This window comes from Lachancea lanzarotensis, scaffold LALA0S08 (genome assembly GCF_000938715.1).
Source record: "Lachancea lanzarotensis genome assembly LALA0, scaffold LALA0S08, whole genome shotgun sequence".
Taxonomy (NCBI): Eukaryota; Fungi; Ascomycota; class Saccharomycetes; order Saccharomycetales; family Saccharomycetaceae; genus Lachancea; species Lachancea lanzarotensis.
In genome coordinates this window covers 528,045-551,503 of record NW_019212886.1, presented here as the reverse complement: position 1 = coordinate 551,503, position 23,459 = coordinate 528,045, and the positions used below count along the sequence as shown (strand labels likewise).

Genomic DNA, 23,459 nt, shown 5'->3' with positions numbered 1-23,459 from the left:
GGGATCAATAGTTAGGTACTTTATATACCATATATACTGATGCTAATACTCAATATATTAACGAGATTGTTCATCACTTTGTACTAAACTTGGAAATTTCAGACAAGTGGTGAACAGTTCTGAGTTCAAACCCTAACTTTAACGACGAATGCTCTCCTGAGGCCTCAACTTTAGGCAAATTGGACAATTCAGGTCGATTCAGCATAACATAATTGCTCAGGATGTCAGATCCCAGAACTCGAAAAGGTCGCCATACACTTACTCCCGATCTTTTGTCGTCGTCGATTCTAATCACCAATCTTCCACCAAACTGGAACGAGACTGTTGTTTCGTCAGTGGTAGCTGGTTCCGGACCTATCACGAATATTTCGCGAAAGACCGACCCGCGAAACGGGAAATTGGTCGGTGTAGTGGTAAACTATACCACAAGTAAAGACTGCAGACGGGCCTTGGAACTGCTGCAAAAAATTAAAAAAATTCCATGCGAACTGGAAAGGATAATATCCAACTCCAAACATTCATCCAGCACACCGCTTGATTTAGATCGTGATGCTTTTCCGTGGGACTTGGGTTTAGAACTGCCGTTCGAAATGGTTTCAGAAGTCCCACTACCAAGAAGGCCCACAAACCCAGTTCCTGTGGCTTCCAATGGCAGCTCAGTAGATTCTGGTAATTCCACCACATTTCCTGATATTTTAAGCAAAGCTTCGAAACATCTTCCGGGATATGTACCCGGTTCGATGACTGCAGGGGACGTTGTGTCTGCAAATTTAAGCAAGATTGCACCTTTGCAACTTTTGGAAATGATTTCCAATCTCAAGATCTTGGCCGGTCAAGATGCCAATCGTGAACAAGTTACCAAGTTTTTGGCGTCGAATCCGGACATCGCCATTGCTGTGACTCAAGCCATGCTCGAAATGGGATTTATAAATTACGGTGTGGTGACAAAAGTAATAGCGGAGCAAGCTGGAACACAAGCGCAGTCTCCAAATGTAATTAACGGCGCTACAGAAGTTTACAGTCGTGGTAATACGCCAAGCAACACTCCTATGAACGGGAATGTTCCTCTCCACGCGTCTACAGGTCCTCTGGGTCAGCCGCAACTCCAGCAGCCGTCGATGATGGGTGCTGGTGCTGTTTATAGCGCTCCTCCACCACAGCAGCAGCAACAGCAACAACAAATGGGCAATTACGGTATGAACATGCCTCGTAGCCACGCTCCGTTTACACCTCCCCAGATTCCGATCAAATCGGAAGGAACTCGGATCAATATGGTGAAACTTGCAGCAGTTCCACAACAACAGCAGGACATGATCAAACAAGTCTTGCAATTGACATCCGATCAAATACGACTGCTACCCCCGGATCAAGTTACCATGGTAGAAAATTTCAAGCGGGAATACTTAATGTGACGATGCCTTGTGAATAAAAGAATATATAGATAAAAGCTTTCTGGGAGAAGTGGGTTGAAAACAAAGGTGATCGATAGCAAATCCGGCAGGCGTAATAAGGCATTGAGTAAGTAACTTGATAACCTTAATTACTGACGTTTCAATGTCTTTTCTTTCTACAACAAAAGGTATTAAAAAAATTATGGTTGCTAAGAGATTCGAACTCTTGCATCTTACGATACCTGAGTGTTCCACTGTATAACAGCGTTAAGAAGCGAACTTCTTGAATCAGGCGCCTTAGACCGCTCGGCCAAACAACCAATTGATGAATTAATAATGTTTTTGGAATAGCATACCATGGTGAAGAGTCAGAGGATCAGTTGACGCAACTGGCATAGTTAGAAAACCACATTCCAACAGCGGTACTTGTACTCAATCAAGTAGCTAGTGGCATCAGTACGATTGGAGCTTGTGTCGGGTTTGAGTTTGGAATCCGAGGCTGTAGAGTGTCCACTTTTTCTATGCATTTCAGCTCAACGGATAAGAGTCAAAACAGATGACAACGACAGTGATCAGTATGAGAGTTGAGTCAGGTGCTCGAAGTATACAGTTTCTTGCTTCAACACTTTCATAGCACGTTCGGAAACTTTTTTGTAAAACTGTTTTTTTTTTAAGCATGTTGTCTTCGAAGACAAGGATTTCTGGCTGGACACCGAACGTGAGCTCTGGATGCTGTCTTCAGATCGATAATACGTGAAGAAACCCTGAATAACGGTTAAAATACCATAGGAATGCTCAATAAAGAGTAAATGACAGTAGTACCAAAAATTAAATGTGTCCTTCTTATCTCCGAGAACTACACTCACATAGTGCCGGTTTACTTTAGTGTTTTCGCTTTAAACCAATTCTAAACTTCCGAGAAACCTCCCATTTCTCAAATCAGAAACTGTTCCGAAACTTGATCTGGCTGGCCATCATACGCAGCAATTTGAACACCAACTCTCAAAACGACCCCACTCCTACTCTCAAATGCACTCCTCATTTCCCAATAGAATTCTCATTCCTCAGCGACTCAAAAGTTTCTACCAAACAGAACCAAAAATACCGGCTTTTTTCCAAGTTTCCCAAGTGACTCACCCAATGCCATGAATAACGCCAACGTCCCGTTCCGTCATCGCAAAAATATTTGGAAACATTGTGGTGAATTTTAGAATTCCAGTTGATCGAGCCAAGATGAATTGTCCTATCTCTAAGCCTAACTTGTCTCATTTACTGGCGATGACAGTTTCCGTTGTCCAGCATGACGAATAAGTGACTGACGCTATACTATATTAATGAAAAATTGACGACGAGATGAGTCAAATTGAACAAAGTTCATGAACTTTCTTCAAAAGACATCTCTTGAACAGCATTTTGTGGCCCTACAACAAGGTTTAACACACCAGTATCAGCAAAAATGTCCAAGACTATTTTCAACAACGTTGCGCTGCTCCCACCAGATGCTCTTTTCAACATTAAGCAGAGAATGTCCCAGGATTCCAGAAAGATGAAGGTCGACCTAGGAATTGGAGCGTACCGTGACGATAGTGGAAAACCATGGGTGCTTCCAAGTGTGCGTGAAGCGGAAAAATTGATTCAAGAGGATCCTGACTACAATCACGAATATTTGAACATTACCGGCCTAACATCGCTCACTGATCCTGCAGCTATGGTGCTCTTGGGTCAGGACTCTTTGGCTCTCAAAGAGGGCCGTACTGTCTCTGTTCAGTCGCTTTCTGGAACAGGTGCTCTGCATATGGCAGCCAGTTTTTATTCCACGACGTGTAAGGACAAATTAGTGTATTTATCGGACCCCACTTGGGCAAACCATAAGAGTATTTTCGAGGGCAAAGGATTGAAAACTGCGACTTATCCTTACTGGAACGCGGCATCAAAGTCCTTGGATCTCGAAGGATACCTAAATGCCATCAAAACGGCGCCCCAGGGATCGATTTTTGTGCTACATGCTTGTGCGCACAACCCTACAGGCTTGGATCCTAATGAAGAACAATGGGCTACAATTTTGAAAGCTATTGTGGAAAAGGAGCATATGGTTCTGTTTGACTCTGCGTACCAAGGCTTCGCTTCCGGAAATTTGAACAAAGATGCCTTTGCCGTTCGTCTCGGGTTGGAGCTTTTGGCTGATGTAACTCCAGTTATCATCTGTCAGTCGTTCGCTAAAAATGTTGGAATGTACGGTGAACGTGCCGGCTGCTTCCACCTTGTCTTGCCACACCAAGATGAGTTCGTAAAGATGGCCGATGTGAAAGCTGCTATCCAATCCCAACTCGCTTTGATTACCCGTAGTGAGCTTTCCACTCCACCGGCTTATGGAGCCAAGATTGTTGCCCAAGTTCTTAACAAACCAGAGCTGACCAAACAGTGGCATGCCGATATGGTAACGATGTCATCCAGAATTATCAAAATGAGACATCTGTTGAGAGACGCCTTGGTTAGTCTTAAGACCCCCGGAAACTGGGACCATATTGTTGATCAAACCGGTATGTTTTCCTATACTGGTTTGAGTGCTGAAATGGTTCAAAGATTGGAAAAAGAACATGCAGTTTACATGGCAAGCTCTGGTAGAGCTTCGATTGCTGGCTTGAACAGCGGTAATGTCGAGCATGTGGCAAAAGCTATCAACGAAGTTGTGAACTATTTTGGTACCTCTAAATTGTAAATAATTGTAATTGAACGCTACTTAAAAGCTCTTTTGTATTCATTATAACGTCAACATACTAATATTCGTTAACTAGTTTCGGCTTGGAACAGACGTGTGCAGGAAATGTTCTCTGGTGAACATACTCGAGCACAGACCCAAGATAGCCATTACTAACGCCAAACCTATTGCGCCCTGGCTACCAAACATGAAGGAACCGGCAGTCTTATATTGCAGAGTTTCATCGAATGATGTGTCAAAAAGATTGTCTTTGATGATCTCTTGGCACCACTTTTCAAGTCTGCGTGTGCCGTACTTGGATAACAGCTCGCTGCTTCCTAGTACACTTCTTTCCAGTTTATATTTAAGACCCGTCTGGTATACGAGACCGGCTAATGCAACACCAAACGTGGAACCGGTGGCTCTAAACGCATACTGGATAGAAGTTACTTGCGCTTGGTGGGAGTAATCTACGCTGGCAATAAGAGCCAAAAGTGTGACAGTTAGCATTGCAGCGTATCCAGCGCCGGGCAAAAACATTAAAAGGTATTCAATGTAACCCAGAGAGTTGCGGTGGAACGTGGTGAGGAATAGAGTTAAGATTCCAAGTACGAACAAGCTGTACATCACGAAGGAGAAAGTACGATACTTGCCAGTTGACTTCATGTACAGTCCCGAGCCCATCGAACCAACAGATATTCCCAGAAAATTAGAAACTGACCGCAACCCCACATCCAACGGAGAGAGTCGGTACACGCCTTGCCAAAAGACTGGCATGAAGTATATCGCGGCAAACATAGCCATTGTGCAAAACCAGTTTGTAAAAGAGGATGATAGTACCGTTCTGTTTCCAATAACAAGCTTCAGTGGGATCACTGGGTTCTCAACATTTAACTCGGTGTGCACAAAGTACCCAGATGTTAATGCCAGAGCTAGTAGAAGTGCAGTCCATTTGTAGAATCCGAGACTTCCGGGATCATTTAAAGAGGTAATGGCGACCATTAAAACTAGCATAGCACTCACAAGAGAAATGCATCCGACAAGGTCGATAAGCTTCGGTATTTGATACCAGTCGAAGTGACCATTTTTCTTAATGGCTATCCACACAGAGCCACGTCCTGGTGACTTGTCAGGCAGTTTTAGTGTTACAAGCACCAAAATCGCACTCAACGCGGCGATCGGAGCTTGGACGAGAAAAGCCCAGCGCCAACCGATAGATTTCTGTAACAGTGCGCCTAGGAGGGACCCTGACGCGGATCCCAAGGAGAAGCAAATGTTTCCCATACCCTGATACATTCCTCGCTGTCGGAGAGGAATGAGGTCACTTATGGCAATGGTTGAAAGTGTGGTCATTCCACCACCGCCAATACCAGCAATAAATCTCGCTACCGACAAATACCAGACGTTGCTAGAAAAGCTAGAACCACACAAGAAGCATCCGGCAGCGAAAAAAATGTTAGAGGCGACCAGCATTTCACGACGACCAAAAACGTCTGAAAGCTTCCCGTACATTGGCTGAAAAGAACTGCAAGATAGCAAGTATGAAGTTGCAATCCAAGACATTTGTGAGCTAGCCTCCAGGTCGGACGCAATGGTTGGCAAGAGCGTTGTCACCACTGTCATATCCATAGCCGCTAAAAAGGTTCCCAGAAACAGCACTCCTACCATCAAATTGGTCTTCAATGCACTTAAAGCGTGTGGTGCGTTAGACGTTGTTGAATCATCTTTTCTGCCTGGAACTGAAGAAATTTCACCGCTCAAAAGTGGTGCCATGAGACAGTCTTCCTGGGGTTGCGAATTTGAAATTCCACCACCTCTCAACGAAGAGTTACTACCGTTGGATCGAGAAGTTTGCTGCGTTAAGAGAGCGTCAGTTTCGCTCATCAGGAAGAAAAATTGTACGGATCAAAAAATGCTGTAAACCTGCTTTTTTGGCGAGTAGTTGAATGGTGTTTGCCGCGAACTATGAAGCTGCTGAAATATTGTGAAAGCGTAGCCTTTAGGAGGATTACAATGGGTTCTTAGGTTGGTTTGGCTGATGCCATTAGATGCTTATCGTAGTTAATCTATCTACACGTCGTACTGGGTGATATGGTCTTGATGAGCTCAGAACACTGACGCCACGCATAAGCAAACCATTTTCGAGCCCGATAAGAGTTTGAAGACCATTTTTAGGATATTGGCAAAGTTTTGTATCACTGGAATAAGTTTCTTGGCCATTGCGTGAGGTTTTCATTACACACGCCATGATCGATTATTTTCATTGTTTGTGATAAGACTTACAAAGCGAGCCGCTAGGAGGTTATGCAAGCGATGCAGTGTGAAATTATCCTAGATTTTTTACTATTTAAAAGCTTATCATTATGAGTTTAGAGAGCTCGACAAATTATATGAAAAAGACAACAAATCATGGACGATAGGTGTGGAGTGTCATTGAAGAGAATGTAAACGAAGGTGATGAAGCTAAACAGAAAGGAAATAAATTGGTTTTGTGCTTGTGCTAGTTTTTTTCGGTGAGCGTTTACTCAGAATGTCATGTAAGAAACGCTTTCCTCAAGGTGATCACTTTTTTCCCATTTGACATCTGGCATTCTGGTCATGTGACACAGTCCAGCTAACGACATCTTAGTGGATGTTGGTTCATGTAAGAACGTGCGGAACGTTTTCTCACCTCAGTTGACTTATTCTATCATCTGGTTAAGTCTAGAGGCATATATCTTATGTCAATTACTCTTCTTAAGTTCGGCGTCAGATTTACTACAAAGTAATGGTGAGCACGTGATGAGATGACAGCGACAGAATTTGACAACATAACCGAGAAACTTGAACAATTACATGATCTTAGCTCTCTAGCGACTATAAACTCAGTTCCACTGAGTCTCATAATCCATCCAGGTTGTCGTGTTTAAGAGACGATTCTCAGTACGCGTAACACAGCAAGGAAAGATGCACTCATTTACTATATAACTACGAAGACTATGGCGCTTTTAATGAAACACATGATACCACGAAATTATGAAGACCCATTTTGACAACTAGAACGAGTATAAGCATCTTTCCTGTGCCGTAGAGCCTTGAATGCAGAAAGAGCTAAACTCGGTTGCAGTTCGTCAAGTCTATCTTTACGGCGTATCTATATGAGTCTACTCGGGTTCTGAATGATCCCAGCGATGCTTGGACTAGGAGAGTTCCACAGGTCAAGGTAGTTAAATAAAATAGTCTCTTGTATCACGTGATCGTGGCTGCGATTAACGACAGAGAGGATGAAAGTAATACAGTTCGAACCAGGGCAGTAAGCCCTTATATCAACATAACAGCAGCACGAGAAACCCTGGCGAAATGTTTTGCAGATATTCAAGGGTCTCGTTGCTTTCAAAATGGTTTGCATTACTATGGCAATCAAAATTTGATCCGCGAATCGTAGAAACGTCAAAAAAATCACATAGCCTCGCCAAACTATTTTGAAACACGTCTAATATTGAACCATTCGAACTTCAAGCCGTCTTTTCGAGCTCTCGGTGAACAACAGTTTTGATTAAATCTTAGCGTGGTATAACGTATATAGTGACCCTGAACTGTACATTGAATAATTAAAGCCTACAAGTGACGATTACAACAATCGTTAACGATGAAGTTCGGATTCCCTCAATCCACTAGCTCTCTCCACCTTCCTGGTGATTAACTTCGACACTGATTGGACCTAGACCCAGAGTTCAAGTTGCTTCCAGTTCTTTTCGGGTTCAATAGCGACCTTTTTCGGTGTTCTAGGAGAAATACAGTTATTCCAATAACCATGCTCAACATTCGCGACAGAACAACTGAGTTCCAAAGATCAGTCATACAGCACAACAAAAGATCCCACGAAACTACCAAACATGCAAGTACTTCTGTTCAAAAGTCTCAGTTTCAGCAGCAAGCCTCTTCAATAGCACATGAAATCGCACAAACGGCCCAACTACTGGGAAAACTCGCACAATTGGCGAAACGGAAGCCAATGCTGAATGACAACCCGGTGGAAATAGCAGAACTCACTTTTGTCATCAAACGCAAGATCTACGCGGTTGAGCAAAGCATGATGGAACTTGCAAAAATGGGTGGGAACCAAAACACGACCTCACAACCTGTTCAGCATACTCGAAATGTGGTGAATCTTCTGAATACCAAGATGAAGAATATTAGCGGAGACTTCAAAAGCGTGCTTGAGCAACGTCAAAAGCTAGAACTCGCCAATCGTGATCGCTGGGAACAACTGAGCTCGCAGACACAATCAGAACAGCAGCATGTGTACAACAACTCAAATCCATTCATGTCTTCGGTCTTGGAGGAGAATAATGAAAACTCGGGCCAGCTTTCATTGCCACAAGAGTCTCAAATGCTGCTACTCGAAGAACAAAGCTCTTCTACATATTTGCAAGAGCGTAACAGAGCCGTAGAAACCATCGAATCTACGATACAAGAAGTGGGTAATCTTTTCCAACAGTTAGCCCACATGGTTCAAGAGCAAGGTGAAGTGATTCAGAGAATTGACGCCAATGTAGATGACATTGATCTCAACATATCAGGAGCGCAAAGAGAGCTACTAAAATACTTTGACCGAGTAAGTAGCAATCGGTGGTTAGCTGTCAAGATCTTTGCAGTTCTTTTCGTCTTCTTTCTCGTGTGGGTCTTGGTCAATTGAATCAGTCAACATTGCAATGGTGTAACTAGCAGGTATTAGGTACAGTAATAGAGCGGTAAAGAAAATCGATAATATCTTAGAGTCTGGGATTGGGGATCGAGGGCGAGAATATCTAGGCTTCAGCATTTGTTGCCAAAAAAGATGAATTCGAAGGCAAGAATATCCTAGGATCTAGTATTACTGCTCAAATTGATGAATTAGATATTTATAAAAACTTTAGGAGCTAGCACGCCAGCGCGTCATAAACCCATTTCTGCTTGCAACTCGCGTAACGCCCGTTCATCCTCGTCTTCTTCTTCGTCCTCTTCTTCTTGTTCTTCTCCCTGGGCCTTCTGCGGCGGTTGCCACTCCCTGACTTTGTCTTGGGGAACTGAGGGCAGTTTTTGCGGTGGTATCACTTCTTGTTTCACGTTTTCAGCAGCCAAAGCTTCCAATTCTTCGTCGATTTCGTCTTCGTCCACTTCTGCACCCGCATGCAAGGGTCTAGAGATGGCGTCGGAAATTTCTTCGCCCAATTCCACCTGTTCTCGAATTTCGTCCATAGTTTCGTCCACTTTGTCAATATCCATGCCCTTATGGATGTTTTTCATTGCAGAAGCACCCTGTTTCATCGCCTTCATAGTCTCCAGGTTCAGATTCGCAGATTCGATCGAATACAGCTGTTGCTCGAGCGAATCCATTTGTGCCTGAATCTTCACCAACTGCGATTCATACGTTTTCTTTCGTTTCAACGCATTTTTAGCTCCTACTTTGTTGTTTTTCGCCAGTTGCTGCCGAGCTGATTGTTCTTGTACGGTTACTTGTGATTGCAAATGTGCTTCTTTCTTCCCCAGTAGTGTTATATGCTCCCGTAGATCTAGAATCGCTTTTTTGGGGGCATCCTTATTCTTGCTCGTTGCACCTGTGCCAAACAGGTAAGACCACATCGCCTAATATGGGCACTTGTTCAAACCCGCTATGAAAACGCCTCCTGTCGAAGATAACTGCAAAGTGTCGACCAAAACCACACGTCTTGGAGATGATTGTAGTTTAGAGGAGGGGATTGAGATAGATATTGTATATGATTGATGAGACCGGTAATTATTATTTTGGAGATGTCACTTTGTACGCCAGTGACTTGGTGACAGTTTTAAGAAAAGTGATAATATTTCAAGGAAGGAAACGTTTCATGGATGGAAAGGTAGAGGTTAGAGTACGGTTTGGGATTTATACAATGGGTGGAATATATTGTGGGATTGGTTTCTTACTCTGGAAATTGTTTATGGTCGAGGTTCGAGCTACAAGTGGTGAGTGCGAGCGGTGGTGAGAGAACATGGAGGAGTTTGATAAAGTTTATTGATGATTGGAGTTTCGAAGATGTTTTTTATGCTAATGGTATCGATTTGAGCATTTTAACGAGTGTTATGAAGCTTTTGAAGTTACATTGTTGCGAACATGTCAGAATTGTACAAAGTGATACACAAATTCACAAGTAGCACGACGGGAAAAGGTTGACAAGAAGACTTGAGGACAGGAACGACTTGAGAATTTCTGATTGTAGGATGTAATAATTGAGCTCATATTACTGTCATACTTGGAGGTTAAGCGGAAGAGCAGCTGCGCAGATTTTTGTTGAGGCTCGACTACGTCGGCAGTATTCGAGTTGTTAAACTGCTTCGTTTGTTCAGTCATGATTTGCTCTAAGTGAATGGTTATGGTTATGGACTGTACTTGTCTGTCCGTGGTTTTTTTTTGGCTACGTTCTGTTTGACCAAACTACGGATATTTAAACGATTTTTGGAGCAACATTAGGAAACAGTAGGTAACGTTCTAGACCCTTGCCATTAGTAAGGATTACTTGATGGTGGGCCTGAATTGATTGTAAATCCTGCATAGCGTTGACGTATTGTTGCTTCAAACCTTTACGATTGGTCCAATTCACCTAGCGCTTAAGATGTCATTTTAGACTAATATGTCACTTTCGGATTACGCAATTGACACTATACCATATAGTTCACCAATCCCAACATTTTCTGATTACACTATTGGCACTATACCATATAGTTTACCAATCCCAACAAAGAAAATCTGCCAAGAAAGCTGGACGTTGTGTCTCTCTGCCGTATTGTAATCTGTCATTTGGCAGACCAGCAAACAAGTTTCTCGTCGATGCTAGCTTCACTCTGCTGCTATGCTGCTACTGTCGTTCACACCTACTAGCTGGTATATCACTTTATCCCCCGCTGACATCTTCAGAAAAGCATTTAACACCATTTTTCGAGTTTCAAAAGACAAAAAGCTAAAATTGGTGAAGTGAACGTATTCAAATCAATTATTTCTCAAAACACATGTATTTCTCGATAGTTCATGGAGTTTCACTGGCATTCAATGTCATGTTTCCATTCAAGGTGACAGAATCGTGTATAGTGATTATATTGCTCCCTCTTCTTCAAGACGTTGAAACCCATCCAAAGCAGTCAGAGGCCATTACCATATGATACTAAGTACTTTTACATCCCTCTGCGCCCGAAATTTCCAGATCTTTCCTTCCATTAGTCTCTATTCACGTGACCTTTTTTCGAATATCATAATTAGCGGTCAATATTGAAGGAAATTAATTGAGCTCTTGTCTTCCCGATCCATCATCATTGATTTAACCATCAGATCCAGTAAAATCTCAAGTAAAGACCACTGGTGTAACGTTTGACACATCCACGGGGTGATAATTGTTCTGTCATGCATTCGGAGACGAATTCGTCACCGCAGCAGCGGATAATTACATCCGACCAGTGGGTTTTTGATCGCAGAGGTGCTCGAGATGATACCAAGACGCCCAATGGCGGACGCTCCAAACGCGCCACTTTGTCGAAACAAGAACGAGATATGCGGCGTAAACAACGTGAAATTGAGACGGAACAACTGCAACAGGAGTATGGCACGATTCAAAGCGAAAACTCGCGGCTGAAAACCGTGATAGCGAAGTTAAAACAAGATATCGAGGTTTACACGCAGCTTGTCATAGAATCCTCAAGAGGCCATAATAATCGGGGTAATACAGCTTCGGGGCTCGGACCAGACGCCCCAGGCGATATCAGTCGTAGCGAACTGCCGCCTATGGAAACACTTTTGGTGAATACCTCTAAACGACGCAAGCGCGGGCGAAAACCCCGCCAATCTTTGCTTGACGGCACTACTGAACCAGCAACCGTCCCTGATGTGGGCGATGACGATACAGCGTTTGGTGTGCTTAGAAATACGCATGCAGATGTAATGCTAGCTCCGGGTGCCACGGATGTGGGACCGGAAGAGGTCGATCTCATGCAGAAACTGAAAAATGTGCTTGCGGAGATGGAATAAGCATCTTTCAAGTGCACAACCAACCTTAACGACGATATGAAACCCCTTTCGAAAAGTAAACCGAAAATAAAACAAAAACTACGGCGGACACAACGTTTGTCCCGGCTCATATTCCTTTTTTCACGACCACACATATAAAATAATTTACGCTATCATTTTCACTTTACCATAAGAATAGAAAAACGTACCTGGTTCAAGATCGCCATGGGCTCTAATGGACAACACTACTTATGATGATGGCACAACGAAAACCGCTACAGAGACGCTAAAACCATCATAATGATTCATGTCTAACACTTGAATCTTGTAATCTCGGAGATTCCGCACAGCACCGTTTCACTACATTGGTAACAACCTTGACTAACACTTCTCTGTCGCTGTCTTTCTCTGTCTCTGCTTGGTATATACGATACACATCATATCAATGGTCATGTGACCACCGACGTCGGAGCCGATGTTGATTTGGTCGCTTCGTACGTACTTTTTGGGATTCTCATCGAGATTGATCAATTAATCGAATCCTATTATATACTCATTCGAACATCTCATCTCGTCAAAAATCGAACCAAGCCAACACCAGGAGTCGTTTTCCGTCTGTTTTAGAACTAGAATTCTATACCAGAATACTTTCTGTGCCGTCTTCAGCTTTCAAACCGTCTTTCTAGCGTTTTTTTAGCAGTTTTAAAGAGGCTTCCCCTTCTGTCGACACATATTTATTCACCAAGAAAACTTCAAGAAAAATGCTTTCTCTAGGACTCAACAAGCCTGCTGTATGGTGTAAACCACTGAGGATGGCATCCCGTCGCTTGGTTTCCACCGTCAAATCTAGTGCTGCTGAAGAACACCAGATTTTGATGGCCCAGCGGAAAAATAGACCCGTTTCTCCTCATCTGACCATCTACCAGCCACAACTCACATGGTACTTGTCTTCGCTGCACCGTGTCACCGGGGTGCTTCTCGGGCTTGGCTTTTTCACCGCAACTATCGCATTCGGCGTTTCCACCGCTTTCGGACTAGGGCTCACCACTAATAACTTGGCCAAATGGTACCATGAAAAGGTCCCCACATGGGCCGATTGGACCGCCAAGGCTTCTGGTGCTTACTTCTTTGCTTTCCACTTCTCTAACGGTATCCGTCATTTGATCTGGGACACAGGTCGCGCCATGAGTCTCAAGGGTGTGTACACTACTGGTTACACCGTGCTGGCCTTCACAGCCGTTGTTGGCACAAGTTTACTTCTACGTTAAGTAGATTGCACCGACTTTATGCACTATTTATGGCCTGCCTCTAAGTGGGCTGGCCTCCTTCACTTATTTAAATATTCACCAGATTTCGTTGCAGAAATCGTATGAAAGACATATCGATAGCTGAAACTATTATACAGAAATGAAATTTCCTAGCAAAATATGCTTATCCTTTAGACGCTTAAGAAGTTTAGTGTCATTGCTAGGGAAATCCTTGGTGTCCGTATGCTTCATCGTTGCTGATTTCGAGACATCGAAAGCGAAGACTAAGTATATGACACATTAGTACAACATGATATGGACTTCGCGTCCAGATCAAGACAACAACGACAAAATCATCTCATCTGCACTGTTTTCCAGCAATTGACACTCGATGGGAGAGCCTTTATCCTCTTGGTGTAATCTATTTGTCAAACAGTTGAATTTTGGAAATTCACACTCTGAACTATAAATGTTCATGAGCAAGAGATACCTGTTTAGCCGTAATCCTTACTGTTGTGTGTGTTCCTTGGCATATGGGGAGCTTAAAGCGGGGAACATGCATCTGTTCAAATTCGGTGAATCGAGTTCAAAAGTATTCAGAAGAACGCTTTCTTGAATTTGTTCTAATAAAGGAGGTAGGCTTCTTACGAAAGTTGTTCAACAAGTAAAGTCTCGTAAAATCAGCATACCGCATCTTAAAAATGGTATCTTCACAGGCTTTTTCTCCGAAATTGCTTGACAAAGTGTTTAGGAGATGCCTGTACCTCAGTGCTCGCAGTCATTGCCCCAAAGAATCTTTCGATGGTTCATATTGGCAGATCTGTCACAACTCCATCATGTTCAAGACAGTCTGTCAATATAACATCAGTTCTCTCAATAAACTGTTTCAAAGGTGAATTTTGGGCAAACGTACCTTCTGTCACCATGCCAGTATACGGGCGACAGGCTAGCGTAAAGTGATACTTGAAGACGCAGTACTTGGCAAGTTGGGTATCGGATAACGACATGTAGAATAAAACGGTGATGAACATCTTCTGAGTTCTTCATGGCTGGTTTACGCCCTTTCTTCGTTTTGCACTGTGATGGTCACATTTTGAAGATGAAACGAATTACATTTCGTTTTTATCCTCCCTCGCAAGGACCGGTAACTTCATTTTCTTCTATATTCTCTCTTTTTTCTCGTATGTTATCTCTCTAAGTCCTTAGTCTCTCTTTATCTCTTCAACAACTCGAGCCACTTCTAATGTCAAATTTCTAGACTGACAGGATGTATCCATTCGGCCACTAAATGACAGATCTATAACCTTATTTCGATTCTCCGTGTTGAATTGAGTGTCTAATTACCGTCTATCTGGAGTTTTTAACTCGAGGTGGCTCTAAATCCACGATGACAGTGCCCTCCCAAAAGATGCTCCTTCCCACCAGACTGTGGGGAGCTCCTAGGTTGCAAGAAAATTCCCCGTACACATGCTATTTCTAGCGCCCAAAAAAGCAGGTTCCATCTATTTCAGGCCTTCTTCAAGCGTTCCCATCTCAAGTTTCACCTTCCTTTACTCATTTACAAGGTATTCTTCCTGTATATTAGTTCACCAGTCTTCAAAACTACAAAGTTCTCAAAACTTGCCGATTTTAGGCTCATTCGAATCCCAAAACTCTCCACAATTTGAAGAGTCCAGTGACACGGTAATAGCTTTGAGTCCTGTTGTGTTCTTGTCCTGAACTTATTTGAACCTTTATTCCGATATATAGTAGCTATATATAGGGTCAATTCAAGCTCATCTCATCACATATCAACTCATCGAACCAAAAAAGACAAGACCAACACCATCAAAAACACATTTTAGAGCTCTCCAAGCCTGCTTTCGACATTCGCTTACATGTCTGCGTTCATTCCGTTTCTTGGACGCATCTCTTTCACCGACTACGTCATCCTGTTCTTGGTAATGGTTGAAAAACTACTGACGGTGGTGCTGAACTGCATTCCGAAGATTTGGATGGACACAGTAACGGCAGTGATTAATACCTTTACTAGAGGTGCATTGGGACCCGTAGATGAGCTTTCGCAACAATTACGTGATGCTAAAAATATTCATGAAATGGGCCAAATCTTCGGAGTTGATATCGAAGACCACATTGTACGCACCGAAGATGACTACCTACTGACGTTACACCGCCTGGCTCCGTCGCCAGAAAACAACAACGGACAAGTGGTCTACTTGCATCATGGACTTTTGATGTGTTCGGACATCTGGATGTGCCACACACAACGGGAGTGCAACTTGCCATTAGTACTGCATTCTCTGGGCTTCGATGTCTGGATGGGTAACAACCGGGGAAATAAATATTCGACGCAGCATTTGTCCAAGGGTCCCAAAACTCAGGATTTTTGGAGTTTTTCAATCGATGAGTTCGCATTTTTCGACATCCCAAATTCCATCGAGTTTGTACTGGATCACACGCGGCAGGAGGAGTTGATATGCGTGGGGTTTTCCCAGGGCTCTTCGCAGACATTTGCCGCTCTGAGTGTGCGTGAAGACCTGAACGAAAAAGTAAGTCTCTTCGTTGCCATTGCGCCCGCAATGACGCCACAAGGGTTGCACAATCGAATTGTCGACACACTACTAAAGTCCAGTCCACGCGTGATGAATTTATTTTTTGGAAACCGCATATTATTGCCGAGTGCAACCGTCTGGCAAAAAACACTACCACCGTCGCTGTTCAACATCATTATCGACCTTGCCAATCGGTTTCTCTTTGACTGGAAGTCGTACAACATTTCGTCCGAGCAGAAACACGCCTCTTATGCCAAGCTGTACTCGACCACCAGCGTTAAAAGTGTTGTTCACTGGTTTCAGATTCTTCACGCACAACGGTTTCAAATGTTCGAGGAGCACGACGTGGTTATGAACTCGTGGAACCCTACCCGTTCCTACCAAATCACAACTTTCCCCACGCGCACCAATATCCGCATCCCAGTTTTGTTGTTGTACGGAGGTTCCGATTCGCTGGTCGACATCGAAGTTATGAAGGCGAATTTGCCCGTTTCTCAAGTATTTGACGTAATGATTCCTGCTCACGAGCACTTGGATCTTCTATGGGGTCGCGACGTCGGAAACCTGGTGATTCCAAATTTGCTGCGTTTCGTCTGGTTCTTCAAGGATGTCAAGGCACTAGAAGAGGGCACTGCATTTGACTCTACTAATGAACTTGCTAGTCCTTTCACCAGAAAGTACAGTGATAGCGTTGTTACCAAAGCGCCATAGTCTTTCTCGCAGCTACTCAAAAAACATATCGAATTATTTCATGCTACAGTTGGGCGAATCACTCGCCGAAAATTTTAAGCAACTTCCACATAACACTATTGGATCTTTCTAAAATGATTGATCTTTGATAATACTTCCCTTTCGTCTGTATCCTGGCGCTGTCGTTCATTTTGTTGCTTTACGTATACTAAGAGTGTAGGTAAATTATACTTTATTTGACAATCTCATCGATGAAATGATAGAAAAGTAAAAACCTAAAATGGACAAAAAGAGCATGTCATTCAACCGTATGTGAACTTAGAAATGCGTTCAACAGTCTCGAAACGATTTTACTAACTTAGGTTCTTTTTTCTGCAGAACGAAAGGGTTTCAGGAAGAGAAATGGGCCTCGAACAAGTGGTCCTAACGGAGCCAATAGTCAACCGCTTGGAAGTGGACGTAACACGAACCGGATGGGGAATTATGAGCGTGGCAATGGCTTTCAGAGCTCACAAAAAGACCCTGAGAGACCAGAATCAAAACGTCAACACTTAGGGCCGTCTAGATATAGCGGATCCCGATTTCAAGATGCTGCTCCAGCTACGAGAGGGACATCCAAGGCAAGAAACCACGTAAATGGACAAGAACTTCCTACGGGACCTAAGCTAATGAAACAACCGCAGCAGCCAGGAAAGTCCCGTTACGAACCTGCAACAGCCCCTCCCATAAAGCCAAAATTGGCCCCGATATCTGTCATCGTACGTGAACAGGAATCCTCAGTTTACGAACGCATCCAACAAGTGGGCGAAGGAACATACGGGAAAGTTTACAAGGCTAAGAACACAGTCACTGGTCAACTAGTGGCGTTGAAAAGATTGAGACTCGAGGGTGAACGCGAAGGTTTCCCGATCACGTCAATTCGTGAAATTAAACTACTCCAAAGCTTCGACCATCAAAACATAAGCACACTTTCGGAGATCATGGTAGAGTCGCAGAAAACTGTTTACATGATTTTTGAATATGCTGATAATGACTTGTCTGGATTGCTGATGAACGAGCAGATAAAGTTCTCTGCTGCCAACTGCAAACACATCTTCAAAAGTTTGCTGGAGGGCATCGACTATTTGCATGAAAATAGCATTCTACACCGGGATATTAAAGGCTCGAACATTCTTATAAACAACAAGGGACAATTGAAGATCACGGATTTCGGGCTGGCACGGAAAATGCGTGATGACTCAGATTACACAAACCGTGTTATCACACTATGGTATCGTCCCCCAGAACTGCTATTGGGCTCCACGAATTATGGTACCGCAGTTGACATGTGGGGCTGTGGGTGTCTCCTCGTGGAGCTGTTTCAACAAACTGCTATTTTCCAGGGTACCAACGAGGTCGAGCAACTGAATGCGATTTTTGCAGTGATGGGCACGCCAAGTGTAGAGCAATGGCCCACAATCTTCGATTTGCCGTGGTTTTTTATGATGATACCGCAACAGACTTGCAAATACCCTACACGATTCGATGAGCTTTACCAGAAAGTGCTGCCCTCAAGTGCAGCTCTTGACCTCGCAAAGGGTCTGCTGCTATATGACGAGAAAAAACGGTTTTCAGCGCACGACGCCCTGAAGCACCAGTTTTTTCGTGAAGATCCACAGCCGCAGGCGTTAGATTTGTTGGGTTTTGACGGCTGGCACGAGTTCGAGGCCAAACGGCATCGTCGCAAGGAGAGAGAGGAGCAAAAACGACGTGACAAGTCCGAGCCAGCTGCTTCTATCCCGCTTCCGTGACACTTATCTCTTTTCCTTTTCCTTCCCCCAATTGCATCCCCTCTCATCAACCATCCACTCCACAGATGTACCAGCTGTAACCTTGAACTTTCCCAGCATTTCCTATTTTCTTTCATCCTATTTTCTATATATCACAGAGTACTATACAACTTCAGGAGTCACCTTTATCTCGTCACCGCCGTTGTTCTTACTGTTATCTACCGTTTTCTTCCATTTCCAAGCATTTCTTCCTCAAAGCAGCGGTTTCCGCCCATGAACCAGGACGCATGAACCTTCCCGAGTTGACCCACCAAATGTTCATTGCATTGATTTGACATGGTTTCCATGTGTTTGCTGGTTTTCGATAAGTTGGCCTGTAGAACTCGCAATTGTTGGGCTAGATGCGCATACTGTCGGTTCTTGGTGTCATTCATGAGTATTTGTAAGTCAAAGAAACCGTTAGCGTCTTTTTGGCGTCAAAGCTCTTGATGTTTATAGGTGTCTTTAAGTTCAAGAAGTTGTTTAGATCTATCTGTATTCATATTATACCAACTTTCTTGGCAGCTAACAAAACAAGAGCTCAAGATCTCTTTAGATCCTTCAAGAGAGCCATGGCAAGCAAGGAACAGCTTCTGGACGATCCAGTGGGTCTTATTCGCGAAACAAGGAACAATTTCTCGCTGGTCAACGATGCGGAATCGTTGTTGAACATTACTCAAAAGATCGATGAGCTGCAGAGGTTGGTGCAAGAGAAGGTAGAAACGAGGGTGGAAGAAATGAAACTAGTCGAATCTCAAGCCCGCAAGACGGAAAATAGGCTGGAGGTGCTGCAACAGACTCAATTAGCATCAAATAAAGATGGAAACGGCTCTTCAGACAGCCGGGACGATGCTGATGAGCTCGCTCACGAACTGGAAGCATTAGAAACACGACTAGTGGCAATGCGGGAAAAAGTAGACATGGGCTTGAAAGAGTTGGCTCATGATGCGGGTGGCCACGAATTGGACTTACAACTGCTACAAGAAGCCATACCGACCACAGATCGTACTCACAAGGCGAGTATTTTGAAAATACAGGTTTTTCGATCACTAGGCTTGGTGCTAGATCTGCCTAATCGGAAAGCTCTGCTCAATAAGGCCGGCACGCTGGACGTGGTGAGTCTTGACGATTCAGCAAGTGAGTTTTACCGGACCAAGTATCTGTGGGAAAGAATGTGAAAAAGAGATCGGTTTGAAAACGAATTGGGATAGAATTTGTGAATTCGTGATGGTTATGTATGGCTATGTACAAGTTCTTTGCACTTCTCTTCTTGTTTGTTTCCCTCCGTCAGATGAGAGCGTTGTAGGGATGTTGGTGTTTTCACCAAAGTGATCAGAAGAATCGGGGATTTCTCCGTTGTGATACTTTGGTCCACTTGGGAAGCATATGCATGCCCTTACGGTACTGCTTTGCCTGTTTGTTGAAATATGTGTATTTGTCGCGGTATGACATCTGTTTCTCCGGTGGGAAAAGCGAGTTTTTATTGAGCACACGCAATTGTTTGATACGCGGTTTCAAAATCTTGCTGCTGTTCACAGCGGTCTCGAAAGACGCACCCTTGGCCATCGAACGAGCTGTATGGAGTCCCAATCTCACTTTTTGAAGCACATCGTCCACATTTTGAAGTCTATGTCTTTGTCGTTGTTTCTGCGGACGAGACATCGTTGCGGGGATCTTCCAAAGAAGACCACCAAGCAAAGTATTTGAGGGCTTGAACGGACCAAACATTTCAACTCTGAAGAATCCTTTCGAAGTGGCTAGTACGCTCTTTTCCTCTTCAGATTTCACGAGATGAGTTCGATTGCACCAACTTTAACGTCAATTTCTAATATATTTCAGATAAAATGGACTAACTTTTTCAGAATTTGACATCCACCTCATCGAAAGAACAGTTTTAGGCCGCAAACTGTCTATAAAGGCTTGATTGAAAGTCAAAACTTAGTCCAATCTTGTTCTTACAAGCGCAGCGGTTCTATACATACCATTTTAGATATATTTACGGATTCTTAGATAGATGTCAGAGGAGTCTAAAGAACAACAAGCTCGCAGACTTCCCATCTGGGCTTTGAGTCCGCGGGAAGAGAAAGAGGCCCGCCAGAATCTCAAAAAGTATGCCTACGACCAATGCGGAGAATACGTGAAAGCCATGGTCGAATGCTCGAAGTTGCACGGATTAAAATTGTTTCCAGCGTGCGAATCACAACGAGACCGCATGGCTGAGTGCATTCTTTCATTCCAAGGCGAATCGCATGTGGACCAGGAACGCGATAAAATAGTGCAACGCCGGATTCAGCGGCTGGAAGACCAGCTCAAACAACAGCAGCTCCAGCAGAAAGGAAGCAATTAGAAATTGGGATAAAACGATACGACCGTCACGAAGAAATAAAAAGCCTGTTCATCATGTAAATACACATACAATATACAATAACCACTTGCGAAACACTTTTAATTTCAGCAGCTTTTTTCAAAACAAGTCTAGTAGTTCACGGCTTTTATTGGGGTTTACATTAGAATGCGATTGGTCGGTTCTGTTCAACGTGAGATCATGTAGCGATTCCTCAAGAGGCTGCTCTGATTTCGACTGCTCCTGAATAGGTTCAGTAGCAAAGTCAAAAAGATCGTTTAGATCGTTGAGCGTGGAACCATTCGTTGCGCCAACATTGATTGCAGAATTCGAATCGTCTTCAAAATCCAGTAAATTGTCCTCATTCATGTTCCTGATAATCTCGTCCCTTGCCATGAACTTCAGCTCGTCCAGCTGTTTGCCCTTCACATGATTGGATTTATGGGCATTGAATTTGGTCATCGTCGCTACTGGTCTGTAATAGATTGAACTTAGTAGCGATAACTCCCGCAACAAAGTCTCCAGTAACGAAGGCGAAAAAGTGTCCAAAGTGTTCGAAATTTCAGGCAGTGTAGAGTTGCACAACTGGTTGATCAGGTCGTCGTTCGAACCTTCGAGGGACAAGCATCTCCAGTACATAATAGCCATATCCCTTACATCAACTTCATTCGTACTCGTAGTTGCCAAGTTCAACAGTTCTTGAAGAATTGAGCCCGGAAGCATAGTATGCAGTTTAACAACACAAATCAAAAGAGACATTTGAGTTAAGCTTTCCTCCTGAGTAAAAGAATCCAGAAGAGTCTGGATTTTTCGCTGAAGATTATCGAACTGCCCTGGGAACTGTCCAATCAGCCATATGTAATTGCACTTGGCATAGTCTGTCTGTAGTACCGACTCTACCGACCCCCAAACTTGCGCCAACGAGCACACCTGTGTGATCATTTCTTCTTCGCCAGTACCCGCGTGTCTGAGCAAGTTACACATCGCCACTAGACAATCGTCTTGGAATGAATCGCGCGTTTTGCATAGTTCAACCAAAATATCTAGCACTTTGCGAACAAATTTGATCTCTGAGTATTTGACACCCAACTGCGATAAAGCAATGATCGCCCGTGCAACAAACTCAGGCTCGAATTCTAATGCGTATTCCTTCAGCTCTGCGAGCAAAAGCGTACACTGTTTCAAATTTGAAGGATCCACCAGCCTTACCAATATGTCAATCTTTTCTAGTTTGAGGTAGAGGGGATCGTTGAACTTCACGTAAAAAATACGTAGTTCCCGCGTTAATAGTTGTGGATATTTTTGTAGAATGATTCTAATGTTGCGCAGCGCAACATATTGCATTTCTGGCGGTGTTGACATCAAAGATACCAGTGCAGAGGAAATTTTGGAGAAAATGGCTGACTCCGAGTTGACCTGAATTAAAGGCAGATTTTTGATAACCACTTTAACCGTCGCCAATACGACGGCCGCGTTGACATGTTGTAAGTGTGGTGTGACTCTATCTATGATCTGTTCCGCCTCGAGTGCATCTCGGGCGCTGTACTCAGCCAATGCACCTAAAATAATTATTCTCGCCCATTCGGTGCACTCATTTAGGGCGAGCAGAAACTGGGAAACGTGTTTTTGAATGAGAAGCGGCAGTGGAACAACCGTGGGGTCTGCTTCATATATATCCGAGAGCGCTGCTATTGTGTTAGCCACAACCATCGGATTGGAGTCCTCTAAAGCGGAAACAAGATCTTCTAGAACGCCCAGTTCCTGGCATAGCTCCTTATTCAGCGCAAATAGCTTTGCAACGCATATCACGGCCGTTTTACGAACATATGGATTGTCGTCTTGTAGCGTTTTTCGCAGAGGAATTTCCACATACTCCAGAATTTTGTCCACTCTGATCATTGACATTGTTCTAATAGCCATACATCGAACCAGTGGGTTACTATCTTGTGCGTCGCTCACAAATGTGTTAACAGCCAAAATGCACAGTTCAGGATGCGTTTCTGCGTAGTTCATCACGTATAGGTATACCAATTTCTTCTGTTCTACATCAGACGCAGCAATGTTTTTGAGGATGTCGGGGAATAGCGACGAGACATCTTTTCCTAGCGTCATTTGCTGGATTGTCTTCTTTATGGCATCTTTACGAGTTTGAGGGTATGGAGAGACTAGACCATTTCTGAGCTCGAAAAGTTCACCTTTCTTGGAGATTTTTGGTGCAACTCGTGTCGCATTCTGAAGCAGCTTTTTAAGTTTCTTTTCCATCAGGTTGGAGGTCTATCGGGTGAGTTATGTGTGGATATTTCGAGCTATTTTGGGTGTTCAATGGTTATGGTTATTGAAGTTGTTATTGTCACGTATAGTACGACCCAAGTATAAAGAATAATCATCAACAGACAACATTGATAAAACTATGGCTGTCTGAGCTTGATATAAGAAGCAATTGTTGAAGATTTGAACTTTACAGGAATTCAAGATCTGAGCGCTATTTTTTTGAGATTTCTACGATGTTTTTTGCTTATGTTGAAGGTGAGTTTCGTTTCAAGAGGAAACTTCAGAAGAGGTAAATTACTTGAAGTGGGATTTTTACAGTGGGCAGTTGTAGCGAGTAATCAAATTGCTTGGAATCGATGCGGACTTTTTAGCTCGTTCAGGAAGTATGTGTATTTGGCTTGTCACGATTAAATTGCATGCAATTGGGAATTGTTAAGTAATGAATGGAAACAGTGAAGGTTGTAT

The 23,459-nt window shown here is 43.5% G+C and overlaps 14 protein-coding genes and 1 non-coding gene across 15 annotated transcripts; 9 read left to right on the top strand and 6 right to left on the bottom strand.

Annotated features, from left to right (window-relative positions):
• Nucleotides 1-221: 221 nt before the first annotated feature.
• Nucleotides 222-1,412, top strand: PTI1 (LALA0S08e06150g1_1; the record flags this gene model as incomplete). Its single annotated transcript, XM_022771203.1, has 1 exon — nucleotides 222-1,412. The coding sequence occupies one exon, from the start codon at nucleotides 222-224 to the stop codon at nucleotides 1,410-1,412; it is 1,191 nt and encodes a 396-aa protein (XP_022629806.1).
• Nucleotides 1,413-1,594: 182 nt separating this feature from the next.
• On the bottom strand, nucleotides 1,595-1,711 carry LALA0_S08e06128r. The gene is made up of 2 exons: nucleotides 1,673-1,711; nucleotides 1,595-1,639 (listed from the first exon to the last, which is right to left on the bottom strand). It is a non-coding gene; the product is annotated as a tRNA-Leu (tRNA).
• A 1,136-nt stretch (nucleotides 1,712-2,847) lies between these two features.
• Nucleotides 2,848-4,110, top strand: AAT2 (LALA0S08e06106g1_1; the record flags this gene model as incomplete). The annotated part of the gene is made up of 1 exon (XM_022771202.1): nucleotides 2,848-4,110. One exon carries the CDS (start codon nucleotides 2,848-2,850, stop codon nucleotides 4,108-4,110), a length of 1,263 nt encoding a protein of 420 aa, XP_022629805.1.
• Nucleotides 4,111-4,182: 72 nt separating this feature from the next.
• Nucleotides 4,183-5,973, bottom strand: LALA0_S08e06084g (LALA0S08e06084g1_1; the record flags this gene model as incomplete). Its single annotated transcript, XM_022771201.1, has 1 exon — nucleotides 4,183-5,973. The coding sequence occupies one exon, from the start codon at nucleotides 5,971-5,973 to the stop codon at nucleotides 4,183-4,185; it is 1,791 nt and encodes a 596-aa protein (XP_022629804.1).
• A 1,909-nt stretch (nucleotides 5,974-7,882) lies between these two features.
• On the top strand, nucleotides 7,883-8,767 carry SED5 (LALA0S08e06062g1_1; the record flags this gene model as incomplete). Its single annotated transcript, XM_022771200.1, has 1 exon — nucleotides 7,883-8,767. One exon carries the CDS (start codon nucleotides 7,883-7,885, stop codon nucleotides 8,765-8,767), a length of 885 nt encoding a protein of 294 aa, XP_022629803.1.
• Nucleotides 8,768-9,006: 239 nt separating this feature from the next.
• Nucleotides 9,007-9,693, bottom strand: SNF7 (LALA0S08e06040g1_1; the record flags this gene model as incomplete). Its single annotated transcript, XM_022771198.1, has 1 exon — nucleotides 9,007-9,693. One exon carries the CDS (start codon nucleotides 9,691-9,693, stop codon nucleotides 9,007-9,009), a length of 687 nt encoding a protein of 228 aa, XP_022629802.1.
• A 1,789-nt stretch (nucleotides 9,694-11,482) lies between these two features.
• On the top strand, nucleotides 11,483-12,103 carry LALA0_S08e06018g (LALA0S08e06018g1_1; the record flags this gene model as incomplete). The annotated part of the gene is made up of 1 exon (XM_022771197.1): nucleotides 11,483-12,103. One exon carries the CDS (start codon nucleotides 11,483-11,485, stop codon nucleotides 12,101-12,103), a length of 621 nt encoding a protein of 206 aa, XP_022629801.1.
• A 740-nt stretch (nucleotides 12,104-12,843) lies between these two features.
• SDH3 (LALA0S08e05996g1_1) lies at nucleotides 12,844-13,350 on the top strand (the record flags this gene model as incomplete). The annotated part of the gene is made up of 1 exon (XM_022771196.1): nucleotides 12,844-13,350. The coding sequence occupies one exon, from the start codon at nucleotides 12,844-12,846 to the stop codon at nucleotides 13,348-13,350; it is 507 nt and encodes a 168-aa protein (XP_022629800.1).
• Nucleotides 13,351-15,206: 1,856 nt separating this feature from the next.
• On the top strand, nucleotides 15,207-16,592 carry TGL1 (LALA0S08e05974g1_1; the record flags this gene model as incomplete). The annotated part of the gene is made up of 1 exon (XM_022771195.1): nucleotides 15,207-16,592. The coding sequence occupies one exon, from the start codon at nucleotides 15,207-15,209 to the stop codon at nucleotides 16,590-16,592; it is 1,386 nt and encodes a 461-aa protein (XP_022629799.1).
• Nucleotides 16,593-16,866: 274 nt separating this feature from the next.
• Nucleotides 16,867-18,361, top strand: CTK1 (LALA0S08e05952g1_1; the record flags this gene model as incomplete). The annotated part of the gene is made up of 2 exons (XM_022771194.1): nucleotides 16,867-16,879; nucleotides 16,950-18,361. The coding sequence occupies 2 exons, from the start codon at nucleotides 16,867-16,869 to the stop codon at nucleotides 18,359-18,361; spliced, it is 1,425 nt and encodes a 474-aa protein (XP_022629798.1).
• A 197-nt stretch (nucleotides 18,362-18,558) lies between these two features.
• On the bottom strand, nucleotides 18,559-18,774 carry HSK3 (LALA0S08e05930g1_1; the record flags this gene model as incomplete). Its single annotated transcript, XM_022771193.1, has 1 exon — nucleotides 18,559-18,774. One exon carries the CDS (start codon nucleotides 18,772-18,774, stop codon nucleotides 18,559-18,561), a length of 216 nt encoding a protein of 71 aa, XP_022629797.1.
• A 177-nt stretch (nucleotides 18,775-18,951) lies between these two features.
• Nucleotides 18,952-19,557, top strand: SPC24 (LALA0S08e05908g1_1; the record flags this gene model as incomplete). Its single annotated transcript, XM_022771192.1, has 1 exon — nucleotides 18,952-19,557. The coding sequence occupies one exon, from the start codon at nucleotides 18,952-18,954 to the stop codon at nucleotides 19,555-19,557; it is 606 nt and encodes a 201-aa protein (XP_022629796.1).
• Nucleotides 19,558-19,711: 154 nt separating this feature from the next.
• MRPL31 (LALA0S08e05886g1_1) lies at nucleotides 19,712-20,107 on the bottom strand (the record flags this gene model as incomplete). Its single annotated transcript, XM_022771191.1, has 1 exon — nucleotides 19,712-20,107. The coding sequence occupies one exon, from the start codon at nucleotides 20,105-20,107 to the stop codon at nucleotides 19,712-19,714; it is 396 nt and encodes a 131-aa protein (XP_022629795.1).
• A 286-nt stretch (nucleotides 20,108-20,393) lies between these two features.
• CMC1 (LALA0S08e05864g1_1) lies at nucleotides 20,394-20,726 on the top strand (the record flags this gene model as incomplete). The annotated part of the gene is made up of 1 exon (XM_022771190.1): nucleotides 20,394-20,726. The coding sequence occupies one exon, from the start codon at nucleotides 20,394-20,396 to the stop codon at nucleotides 20,724-20,726; it is 333 nt and encodes a 110-aa protein (XP_022629794.1).
• Nucleotides 20,727-20,843: 117 nt separating this feature from the next.
• On the bottom strand, nucleotides 20,844-22,985 carry APL2 (LALA0S08e05842g1_1; the record flags this gene model as incomplete). Its single annotated transcript, XM_022771189.1, has 1 exon — nucleotides 20,844-22,985. One exon carries the CDS (start codon nucleotides 22,983-22,985, stop codon nucleotides 20,844-20,846), a length of 2,142 nt encoding a protein of 713 aa, XP_022629793.1.
• Between the last annotated feature and the right edge of the window lie 474 nt (nucleotides 22,986-23,459).